The following is a 12646-nucleotide window of genomic DNA, read 5'->3' as shown; positions in this document are numbered from 1 at the left end:
ATTTACTAATTTTGCCTTTATGATATTCTGTGTGACATAACATCCCGTCCCTCGAGGACCCAGCAACATCCTGATGGAAAAATATCAAACTGAGCAACATAACATCACTACTTATATGTGACATAACATTCTGTGTGACATTAACATCCTGATGGAAAAATACGCATGTAGAAGACAAAAAAATCTCCATAACATCCCGTCCCTCGAGGACCCAGCAACATCCTGATGGAAAAATATCAAACTGAGCAACATAACAGCACTACTTATATGTGACATAACATTCTGTGTGACATTAACATCCTGATAGAAAAATACGCATGTAGAAGACAAAAAAATCTCTATAACTGAGCAACATAACAGCACCAAAATCTCACACAGAATATCAAACTGTGACATAAATAGAGCAGAAGTCACACAGCATTCTAAAATGTCACACAGCAGACCCAAAAGTCACACACAGCACCAAGATCATGTTCATCTTTAATATGGAAAAGAAAAGATCACCAGGTCATATCCATCTATGTTAGTAAACTGGTTATCATTTACAAACAGCAGTTAAACGACCAACATCCATCACAGGACATCCAACAAATGAAACAATTACATCTAGAGTCTAATACTTCCACTCAATCATAGGTGCATCACTACCCCCGAAGTACAATAGATATTCTGGATCATCACTGTCTAATTTCAACCGTAGCTTTTTCCATTCACGCCCTTCACATATAATTTGAGCAGCAAGTCCAGCCCGTAGCATATGCGACTCCCTGTGCAAGACTTCAATGTCCATCACCTCCCTTCCCTCGAGGATCGCCTTAATGAAAAAATACGCATGTATGCCACAATCATATCTGTAAAAATATAACATAACACTTAATAGCAGGATATGTAACGGGTAACGAGAATAAATGGAAGTTACCTAATATGTCACATACAATATCAAAATGTCACATAATAGCAGCATAAGTCACACTGCATACTAAACTGTCACATAACATGCCCAAAAGTCACTTGTAGTCCGCAAATATCACATCAATATTTGCACCAACAATGTCACTAAGCCATACAACAAGCCATGCAACAATCTCATGGTTAAGTATAAGAAACTTACGAGCCTTTTTACGTTCGACAAGGGACTGCTTCATATTGGAATGCTCTGAATGTCGACGCCTGATCGAAACCACTCACCATCCTATCTAAAAAAAGCTGGATGGTCAACACGTCTCTAGCCCATGCCTCATGGTCAGCGGAGCTATAATGTCTGCATTTTTTTTGCCCCAAGTTGACCTCAAGGACATGCCAATGGTCAGCGTGACATATTGGAATTATCAACACATCCTTCCCTTCATCTATATGCTTCTTTATGTAATTTTTATAGACATTGCGCTCATCCAAATTTGAAGCAGTTAGCAACCAAATCTGTTGAAAACAGAAAATACAGCAAGCAAAAGAAAGTCATATAAATGCAATATAACTCAAATTGTATTATGATCGTCATTACTCACACTAAAATACGACGTGACAATAGCGTATTTTCTTTCGACATGGGCATTTATTGGCAGCTTGAGCCATGTTCGAAGACTTGCAACCAGAGCTTCAATGATCTGATGATTGCAAATGTAATAAGTTATTGTAATTGTGCAAAACTTGATTAACACCGCAACTTAAACAAAAACTAACCTCATCCTTTAATCTTCCACCACGTAGAAGATGTAGCATATCATATCTGCATATAGTGTGGCCTTCAACCTCAAAAATTGTCCGACTACAAAATGTAGAAGACAATCAATGTATAAGCGACATATTCTAATCAACACCAAACTGTCACAGGAAAATACAAAATGTCACAGGAAAATAATAAATGTCACACGAAAACACTATATGTCACATACAAACACTAAATGTCACAGGAAAACACTATATGTCACATACAAACACTAAATGTCACAGGAAAACACTATATGCCACATACAAACACTAAATATCACATACATGTACTGAACGTCACATACAAACACTAAATGTCACATGAAAACACTAAGGGTCCCAAACAAACACTAAATGTCACATGAAAACACTATATGTCACAGAAAAACACTAAATATCACATACATGTACTGCGTCAGATACAAACACTAAATGTCACATGAAAGATACAAACACTAAATGTCACATGAAAACACTAAGGGTCCCAAACAAACACTAAATGTCACATGAAAAGTGACATAACATCCCGTCCCTCGAGGACCCAACAACATCCTGATGGAAAAATATCAAACTGAGCAACATAACAGCACTACTTATATGTGACATAACATTCTATGTGACATTAACATCCTGATGAAAAAATACGCATGTAGAAGACAAAAAAAACTCTATAACCGAGCATCATAACAGCACCAAAATCTCACACAGAATATCAAACTGTGACATAAAAAGAGCAGAAGTCACACAGCATTCTAAAATGTCACACAGCAGACCCAAAAGTCACACACAGCACCAAGATCATGTTCATCTTTAATATGGTAAAGAAAAGATCACCAGGTCATATCCATCTATGTTAGTAAACTGGTTATCATTTACAAACAGCAGTTAAACAGCAGTTAAACGACCAACATCCATCACAGGACATCCAACAAATGAAACAATTACATCTAGAGTCTAATACTTCCACTCAATCATAGGTGCATCACTACCCCCGAAGTACAATAGATATTCTGGATCATCACTGTCTAATTTCAACCGTAGCTTTTTCCATTCACGCCCTTCACATATAATTTGAGCAGCAAGTCTAGCCCGTAGCATATGCGACTCCCTGTGCAAGACTTCAATGTCCATCACCTCCCTTCCCTCGAGGATCGCCTTAATGAAAAAATACGCATGTATGCCACAATCATATCTGTAAAAATATAACATAACACTTAATAGCAGGATATGTAACGGGTAACGAGAATAAAACACAGTTACCTAATATGTCACATACAATATCAAAATGTCACATAATAGCAGCATAAGTCACACTGCATACTAAACTGTCACATAACATGCCCAAAAGTCACTTGTAGTCCGCAAATATCACATCAATATTTGCACCGACAATGTCACTAAGCCATACAACAAGCCATGCAACAATCTCATGGTTAAGTATAAGAAACTTACGAGCCTTTTTGCGTTCGACAAGGGACTGCTTCATATTGGAATGCTCTGAATGTTGACGCCTGATCGAAACCACTCACCATCCTATCTAAAAAAAGCTGGATGGTCAACACGTCTCTAGCCCATGCCTCATGGTCAGCGGAGCTATAATGTCTGCATTTTTTTTGCCCCAAGTTGACCTCAAGGACATGCCAATGGTCAGCGTGACATATTGGAATTATCAACACATCCTTCCCTTCATCTATATGCTTCTTTATGTAATTTTTATAGACATTGCGCTCATCCAAATTTGAAGCAGTTAGCAACCAAATCTGTTGAAAACAGAAAATACAGCAAGCAAAAGAAAGTCATATAAATGCAATATAACTCAAATTGTATTATGATCGTCATTACTCACACTAAAATACGACGTGACAATAGCGTATTTTCTTTCGACATGGGCATTTATTGGCAGCTTGAGCCATGTTCGAAGACTTGCAACCAGAGCTTCAATGATCTGATGATTGCAAATGTAATAAGTTATTGTAATTGTGCAAAACTTGATTAACACCGCAACTTAAACAAAAACTAACCTCATCCTTTAATCTTCCACCACGTTGAAGATGTAGCATATCATATCTGCATATAGTGTGGTCTTCAACCTCAAAACATAACCGACTACAAAATGTAGAAGACAATCAATGTATAAGCAACATATTCTAATCAACACCAAACTGTCACAGGAAAATATGAAATGTCACAGGAAAATAATAAATGTCACACGAAAACACTATATGTCACATACAAACACTAACTGTCACAGGAAAAGACTATATGTCACAGAAAAACACTATATGTCACATACAAATACTAAATGTCACAGGAAAACACTATATGTCACATACAAACACTAAATATCACATACATGTACTGAACGTCACATACAAACACTCAATGTCACATGAAAACACTAAGGGTCCCAAACAAACACTAAATGTCACATGAAAACACCATATGTCACAGAAAAACACTAAATATCACATACATGTACTGCGTCAGATACAAACACTAAATGTCACATGAAAGATACAAACACTAAATGTCACATGAAAACACTAAGGGTCCCAAACAAACACTAAATGTCACATGAAAACACCATATGTCACAGAAAAACACTAAATATCACATACATGTACTGCGTCAGATACAAACACTAAATGTCACATGAAAGATACAAACACTAAATGTCACATGAAAACACTAAGGGTCCCAAACAAACACTAAATGTCACATGAAAATACTATATGTCACATGAAAACACTAAATGTCACATACAAACACTAAATGTCACATACAAACACTGAATGTCACATACAAACACTAAATGTCACAAACAAATACTAAATGTCACATACAAACACTGAATGTCACAGGAAAACACTATATGTCACAAGAATAACATTTAATATCACAGACCAAATATAAATATCACAGAATAACACTTAATACTTACTTGTCAACTTTTAATGTAAGAAAATGTTGAAGCCACTTGTTCTCATCAGCCGACACATCAGGAATGTCCTCAACGGTGAAATTATGGTAAAAGCCTTCGTTGATTGTTCCCGGTAGCCTGACATCAAAGTCTTGTGAAGAAGGAATGCCCATATTCAACGTCTCTAATAATTTTTTTTCCTCTTCACTTTTTTCCCTTTTCCATAGCTCTGCAACAGATGTACTCCTACCGAGGTGTGAAACAGCAAGTGGCTTCCCCTCATCCTTCTCCCCCTTGTCGTCGTCGTCTCCCACCACAACGACACCTTTCTTCCCTTTCCTTCCCTTCTTTGGCAATTCAGTTTGGAAGGGAGATTCTAAGAACTTGGGCTTCTTTGTTGTTCTTTGGCTCTTTGCCCGTAGCCCACTAACAAATGCTTTTAAAGTATCATCGCCGCCCTCCCTCCTCTTCCTTCCCTTCTTCTTTTTGGGAACATCCTCAGCAACTTTTACATCACATAGCTGTATAAAGATCACAGTTAATGAATATATATCACAGGAAATATTCATATATCACAAATAATAACCAAACATCACATGTAAACTGTTTACGTCACATTATTAGATAAAATGTCACAAGAGACATATGAATGGCACAATATGTAGAAATTGTCACATACCAAAGGGAACTGTCACAAATAAGCAGTAAATGTCACATGCAATAAGCAAATATCACAAAAGAAAGTTACCTCCTGTTCACTGCCCATGGCCTGGGTTTGATCACCTTCTTTGCCTCCCTCCTCTCCCTTTCCTTCTTCTTTCTCTGCCTCAACTTTAGCCTGTATACCACTCACAGTTAATGAATATATATCACAGAAATAAGACATGAATATATATCACAGGAAATATTCATTTATCACAAGTAATAACCAAACATTACACTAAACTGTTTACGTCCCATTATTAGACAAAATGTCACAAGAGACATATGAATGTCACAATAGGCAGACAATTGTCACATACCAAAGGGAACTATCACAAATAAGCTGTAAATGTCACAGGAAAACAACAAATATCACAAAGGAGAGTTACCTCCTCCAGTTCAATGTCCATCTCTCGGGTTTGATCACCTTCACTCAATGCCTCTTCTATTTGTGGCTGCATAGATGTAAAAACAATAACCAATTTCAATTCAGCAAATATTTTCTCAATAATTTTTCCCCCTCATGTGACACAGGACATAGGCTATTACCTCTCCTTTGTTTTGCCTTATACGTTTCTCCTCAGCAAATTTTTTCTCAGCTTCGGCTTTAATAGCCAAAATATCAACGCCGCGAGCAACAAGTGCTTGCTCATAGGCTTCATTCAACATCACCAATTTTTCATAAGCTTCGTCCTACATTAACAATAAACTGATAGTGAGCAAAAGTCACAAATAAGAGGATGACACATCCAAATCATCAACATTACCTCTTTTTGGACTCTTTTCTTCCCCAATGATTTTTTACCCCTAACTTCCTCCTCAACTTTAGCCTTCACTGTTGTAGGACTGGGCTTTATCTCCTCGTGAACATACCTCGCCACATCTTGCTCCGGTAAGATGTGGATTGCGGCTTCCGATTTCTTCAAAATCATTGTAGTCCGCACCGAACCCACCTTCTTACCCTCCAATGTCCAATTTATCATTGGAGGCTTGGATTCATCCACTCTTGCCGGCTCTTTGATGTTAGAAAATCTCATAATACCATAGCTTCAAAAAAAGGCCACATTCAATCAATGAACATATTAGATACAAATGTCATAGATAAATGGCAATAATCACTTACAAGAAGATAAATTCACACATTAACTACAACTGTTACAAATCAGGGACAAATGTCACACATGGGTAACAAACGTCACATATGATTAGAATATATCACATGTAGAAGACACTTATCACATATAACAAGATAATATCACATTTAATTGGAAATAATCTCATATAACAAGATAATATCACATACAAACTACAAATAAATAGGAAACTTAAACAATACAAATTAGATACAAATGTCACATATAAATGTCATATATCACATGTAAAACGTAATGATCACAGATAAGGTGCAAATGCAACATATTACTTACAAATAACACATATAACTCACCGATAGCAAGGGAGCGCAGCCGATGAGATATGTCTGCCCCTTCTTCGCTATCTTCGCAGTCTTGAAAGAGTCCCACAATTCCTTGTAGATGATCGTCGCCCATGGCAAATTATCAACCATATCTATCCGAGCTATATATTTGAACATATGCCGGGGTGCATTCATTCTTGCGGTCGGAGTCCATATCATTGTGAGTTGATAGAGGATTTGAAGCATAACAAAATCAGAAACATCTGTCCTCTTTCTTGACTGAACCAATCTTTCCAATAGGGCCTCAAGGTAGTCTCGGCCACTCTTGTATTGGGATTGTTGTTTGTTGGAGAAGTATGTGTTCCATATCCTATTCTCTGTGTCGCGGTTGGCTTCGGGTTTATCTCCTTCATCATTAAACCGGGTATGTTTACGCACCCAATTTACATCAAAAGTATACGCTTGTGGAGTCCTAGTTTGGCTATCCTTGAAAAAGAACTTCCCCGTGGCTAAATCCAAATGATCTAGAAGCAACATAATCGTAGCCTTGTCCGCTGGAATTGGTCCAAAACTAACATAATTTTTGAAATTGGAGGATCCATACGCCCTCCAATGTTCAGCCCTCATCCGTGGAGCAATTCCATCCATGAATGTACAATATCCACGTATATTGCAAGAAATTCTGATATCATGCGTACTGTAAAACATAACACAACAGATACTACTTCAACTTAGAGTTCTAATACGGCTAAAATCACAGTGCCAAACACATTAAATCGTCAAATGTGAACGATTGGGTTAATACTTACATCTCAGGCTTGCTCCTCGCTGATTCAGATGAGTGAGATGATGATGTCGACATCCCAGCGAGCGTCACTGTTCGGTTTGGCAGAGGTACTCCAGCGACTCGCTTGCAGTCGGGGGGGGGCGAACTAAACAGACCCGAACTCTCTCAAGTTGAGCTTCTACTGCGAACTGAAGCTCTCCAGCAACCTCATTCGAACGGTCCAAGGGAAGCAGACTCGACACGAGCATCGAGCGAAGCATCCTGTAGCCACCTAAAAGTCCCCACACAAAACAAAGAGGGCCTTCCCTCTGCTTCTGTTGTAACTATTTGATCATTAGTTTGTAATAAGCTTTCTTATAAATACAAACGAAACTCCCTTTTTTCGGGAAATCAAATATTCACCCTACAGAAGATGGCGACCACAGTGGGAGAAGCTGTTTCATCGAGTGAAATGGTGGTGGCTCAGTTTGATGAGGTTGCTGTAGGGACGACAGTGGAGTCCCTAGAAATTGAGTTCGACCAGGCCAAGTACGAAGAGTACTTGTCCTCCTCCTCCTCTGGTGGCGATGCGTCCCGCAAACGTCACAGAGTCGTGCGTCGAGGCCGACCTCAGACGGTCAAAGCCTCTGCACCTACGGGTTCTACCCGAGTCTCATCGGAAGAACCCGTTCCCTCACAATCGATCAACGCCAAGCCGGGGGTCGAGCGCAAAGGGCAAGGGTCTGCCAAATGGGTCGCCAAGCGATCCCCGCAGACACCTACCCCGAAGGGAACGCCGGTTCACTCCGGCACAAACCACGCTGCCACAGCTCGCGGTGACGTTCTCCCCGTTGGGAGAACTAACCAACAGCGGCGGCAGGAACTCGTCAGACAGGAGGTCCAAACCTCCGTTCCTCATAACGGCCTGAGCCATCATACGGGCCCGAGGAACGCTAGGCGAGAAGGCAAACTGCCCGACATTGGGAGGCCCTCCAAGTCAGGAGCGCCAACTGAGGAAGGCAGAGCCGCCCGCTCGGGAAGACTTCGCTTCTCAGGTCATATCCCTGATGCGAATAACTCACTCCCAAGGAGTGAGCCTACCCGAGTAGGCGAATCCTCGAAGGCTGGCGAGCCTCGTCATAACCATTTGACGGATAAACGTAAAGGTAGAGAAGTAGGCGAGTCCTCGCGAACCCGTTCTTCCAGGCGAAGGGGTGAAACCCGCCCACGTACTGGAGCTCGCTCAAACGCGAAGACTCGCCAGTCAAGGCGAGATCGCTCGACTCCAGCACCAAAGCATTCCATCCAACGCGCACCAGAGGGCGCACCCAAAAACCTCTCGTCGACTCACCAGAGCGACTCTTCTGAGGCCGGGGGTTGTCACCAACCGCCCGTAGAAGACCTCAGAGAATATTTAACTCGCAAACGCACTATCCATGAGGCGAATCCTCAGTGCCACTGCGAGAGACTCATCCACACGGTCCTCGCCGACTGTCAATGCGTCGGAACGGCGAGACCTTCGGTGTTTGGGAGACTGTCCCAACAGTCCTCTCGACCAAGGCCCTCCCGTCAAAGGCGCCGTCACCAAAAAAGACGCGCTGCCGATGACTTGGAACTCTCATCCGCCACGGTTAACATGACGGATAAAGGGAAGGCAGTACTCTCCGACTCGCCAGACTCGGATTCCGCCCTAAGACCTAACACTCGGTCCGCTCGACGCCGGCAGGAAGGCATATTCCAGCGAACCCGTAGTCGCCGGGGGGTAAGTATTGGGTTTGACTATTCCAACCTAATACCTCCCTCCTGCGGCGAAGATGAGGACCATTCGGCCGCTGCCACATCTCAGACCTCGCGCTCAAGCCAAGACGCGCAGGCGAGGGCACACATGACCGATACCAACCACGAGCAGACAATGGCTCAAAAGTTGGAGGAACAGCAGGCGACCATCGACTCTCTAAGAGAGATGATGGAACAACTGCTGAACAAGAAGAAAAAGAAGAAAAGGGCCCAACGCCCCTTACCCCGGCAAACTAGAGACAGGGAGTGGGTACCTCCCCTCCGTCCCGTGTCTGAGGCGGAGGATAATCAACATTCCGATTATTCCTCCAAGACATCAATAGGAACGTCGCACACTGCGGATAGCACCCGTGACAAGAGGTTCGATGAATTCCAAGACCAGCTGAACGCGCTGAAGCTTCAGCAAAATATGAACAAGCTGGGGGTGGTACGTCCCTACCCCACGGAATGGGACACGGTCCCATACCCAGCGAAGTTCAAACCCATCAGCTTGTTACAGTTTGATGGCAAGGGGTCACCCTCGCAGCACATCTATTATTTTATGGCGCAAACCGGATTCCTTACCGGGAATGACGCCATTCTCACTCGACTGTTCATAGGTACCCTCAAGGGGGTGGCCTTTGAATGGTTCCGCAAATTGGAGCCCGGCTCTATCAAGGCGTGGGCCGACGTTGAAAAGCTTTTCCTCGCCCGCTTCTTCGACGACGACACCGAGGTGTCAATGGCCACTCTCCTTGCTGAGAAGCAACGGAAGTCGGAATCGGTCAATGACTTCGTGAAGAGATTTCGGAACCGATCAGTCCACTGTCGGGACCAAGTTTCCGAGGCGACACTGATCGAGATGTGCCGCAACAACCTGTCGATCCATATCTTGTCCAAGATAGGGGCGGTAGAGACCCGGACTTGGAAGGAGCTTGTTCGCCAAGGTGAGCAAGTCGAAAATATGATCAAGAGGCTGGAGGCCGAAGAGCCGCAGTCCAAAAAGGGAGCAGCAGAGCCGGCTGCGCCAAAGAACCCTCCCCGATCGAAGGGAAAAGAGGCTATGGCCGTAGACTCTGCCGCGGCGCCAAAGTTCGTTCAAAAGCCGAAACCCAGGCAATTTGAACCGCGCCCCCAGCGGCAATATGATTTCAAAGAAGACCAGGTGGTAGCTACCTTCGACACTCTACTCAAGAGTGGGCGGATTAAGTTACCGGAAGCCACCAAGCCTGAAGAGGCAGACAAAACCGGTGACCCAAGTTACTGTGCATATCACAGATTCCTTGGGCATCACACAACCAAATGCTACGTCCTCAAGGACAAACTCCAGGCCCTCTACGACGCGGGGGTCTTGAAGAAAGAGAAGGTCCAAAAGCAGGTGACGGCGAACATGGTCACTTTGAGCTTTGGGACGGGTCTCCCAGAGGTTCAAGCTCCGGCGGGGATAATTCCTATCCCCAAGGCGATTTTGAAGATCACTAACGACGATCCTCACAACCAGCGGGAGAAGGGTTTGGTTCCACAAACTCTGCCATCAGGGCAAGTGATGTGGGTCCATCCGGACCTCCTCGACGACGAGCAGTGGACCGCACAGCCTTCCAAGGAGGCTAAGAGGAAATATTGCAACGTTGTCACCGCCATCCTGGATACAGACGACGCGGCGATGACTGCCTTAACCGACTCTGAAGAAGACACCAACGTCTTCGCCACGAGAGCCGGAAAGGAGTTTGCAAAACAATATCCCGCGAGGACGGAAAACCCAGCAGGACCTCCCGCGAGGCCGGCCGCAGCAGTCCCTCCCAATCCGGATGAGCCAAGTTCAAGCCGCCAGCCTTACCGGTTCAACGTGCTCGCGCAATTGAAAAGCATACCCGCGCGAATCACCGTGTACGACCTCCTCCGGTTGTCTAGGCCTACCCGGGAAGCCTTACAAGAGGCGTTGGCTGACGCAGAGGCGTTCTCGACCCATTTCTCGAAAGAAACGGAGATCGAACAGGGCTGTACAACTTGCTGCCAAGTCTCCGAGAGACAGATCCCCTGCATCACTTTCACCCCCGAGGACATGCTCATCAAGAACACGTCCCACGACCGGCCGCTGTACTTCACAGGATACGTCGGCTCGGCGAAAGTGGATCGGATCCAGGTTGACCCGGGGTCCGCGCTGAGCATCGTGCCCCTGAAGCTAATCAAGCATTTGGGGATACCGTCGAAGCGCCTAGCCTCGACCTCGACTACCATCTTCGGCTTCAACGCCACTGGGACTCGGCCACTCGGCAAAATCCGCCTGAAATGTCGGATAGGCGACATGAAGACAGAGGTGACGTGCTACGTTATCGATGCTGAACCCTCCTACAACATACTCCTGGGGCGTCCGTGGATTCATGGCAACCGGATCGTTCCATCCACACTACACCAATGTTTGAAGTATGTGGACGACTACGAGCGAGTAAGAACGGTAGTGGCCGACAAACATCCCTTTAAAGGGGTCGAGAACTACTTCGCGGATTCTCTGCTGTACCAGGACCCCGAACAGCCACCAGTGGAAGAACTGGAGAGTGGTAATGAGGCGGACAGCGAGCCTGAATACGGTGACAGCTTAATTCTGAACGACTTTGAGTCGATTGTAATTGGTTATGAGAGTCACCATGTAACTAACGCCGTTCAGGCAGAGAAGCTTATCATGAATGAGAAATCCGACCTTGCTTATTTGTCGTCTTGCTCCTCGTCCGAAGATGACGCACCTAATAACCTATGGTCGACACTCTACAGTGAGTCTTCTCTACACTTGCCGGTATGTTCGTCATACGTCTTCAAGACGCGACTGATCGAGCCATCGCGAGCTGTGTTCGTCGTGCCAGCACGGAAGAGGTATCGAAAAGACATCATCTTCGGTCGAATCGATCGTCCCCTACGCACGCTATGGGACGAATCTGAGGACGAAGACCCAGCGCCCCAGTTCTCGCAATACAGTCGAGTGGCGAAACGCATAATGAGCAACATGGGGTACGACCTCACTCGCTCAGAGGGCCTGAATTACGGCCGAGGGCGCAAGACGGTCATCAAACCCGCCTACGTCCCCAAAGGGAAGCCCTCAAATTACTTCAACAGGACTAGGAGAGGCTTAGGCTACTCCTCCTCCTCATCGGAGTGTTGTTTTTACGTCGACGAAGATTCCGATTACGCATGTTCAGGGGATCAGTCGTCAACAACCTCGGCCTGGGACTCCGACGTCAGCGTAAGGGATCTGTTCGATGGCCTTACAGTCAACATGGCTACAGTAGACCCCGCCGAAATGGCGAGGGACGAACAACTTCCACTTTACGACGAGACATGGGATCGCCATGTTAGCGCCCAGTGG

The 12646-nt window shown here is 44.4% G+C and overlaps 2 protein-coding genes across 3 annotated transcripts; both read right to left on the bottom strand.

Annotated features, from left to right (window-relative positions):
• On the bottom strand, positions 614–2555 carry LOC109821519. The gene is made up of 6 exons (XM_020387703.1): positions 2542–2555; positions 1681–1765; positions 1506–1604; positions 1189–1419; positions 1012–1085; positions 614–851 (listed from the first exon to the last, which is right to left on the bottom strand). Exons 1-6 carry the CDS (start codon positions 2553–2555, stop codon positions 614–616), a joined length of 741 nt encoding a protein of 246 aa, XP_020243292.1.
• LOC109820559 lies at positions 2790–6327 on the bottom strand. Of its 2 annotated transcripts, XM_020386717.1 has the most exons (5): positions 6097–6327; positions 5879–6022; positions 5719–5784; positions 5376–5465; positions 2790–2899 (listed from the first exon to the last, which is right to left on the bottom strand). In XM_020386717.1, exons 1-5 carry the CDS (start codon positions 6310–6312, stop codon positions 2894–2896), a joined length of 522 nt encoding a protein of 173 aa, XP_020242306.1. In that variant the 5' UTR covers positions 6313–6327; the 3' UTR covers positions 2790–2893. The 2 variants fall into 2 exon arrangements, 1 of the variants encoding a protein (XP_020242306.1); XR_002241896.1 differs by lacking the exons at positions 5376–5465; positions 5719–5784; positions 5879–6022; positions 6097–6327 and adding exons at positions 3160–3467; positions 3554–3739.

The sequence above is a fragment of the Asparagus officinalis genome, chromosome 8 (assembly GCF_001876935.1).
Source record: "Asparagus officinalis chromosome 8, Aspof.V1, whole genome shotgun sequence".
Lineage (NCBI taxonomy): Eukaryota > Viridiplantae > Streptophyta > Magnoliopsida > Asparagales > Asparagaceae > Asparagus > Asparagus officinalis.
Note: the sequence above shows the minus strand (reverse complement) of the source record. Positions and strands in the feature narration are given on the sequence as shown.

What these genes read in the sequence shown, in the direction of transcription:
- LOC109821519 (XM_020387703.1), bottom strand. An exon ending in GTGGAAGATTAAAGGATGAG is followed by an intron (nt 1,605 to 1,680) that starts GTTAGTTTTTGT and finishes TGCAATCATCAG; the next exon opens with ATCATTGAAGCTCTGGTTGC. An exon ending in AGCTTTTTTTAGATAGGATG is followed by an intron (nt 1,086 to 1,188) that starts GTGAGTGGTTTC and finishes CTTAACCATGAG; the next exon opens with ATTGTTGCATGGCTTGTTGT.
- LOC109820559 (XM_020386717.1), bottom strand. Translation starts at nt 6,312, where the DNA reads ATGATAAATTGGACATTGGAGGGTAAGAAGGTGGGTTCGGTGCGGACT. An exon ending in AGAAAAGAGTCCAAAAAGAG is followed by an intron (nt 6,023 to 6,096) that starts GTAATGTTGATG and finishes TTGTTAATGTAG; the next exon opens with GACGAAGCTTATGAAAAATT. An exon ending in TGGACATTGAACTGGAGGAG is followed by an intron (nt 5,466 to 5,718) that starts GTAACTCTCCTT and finishes AGTGGTATACAG; the next exon opens with GCTAAAGTTGAGGCAGAGAA.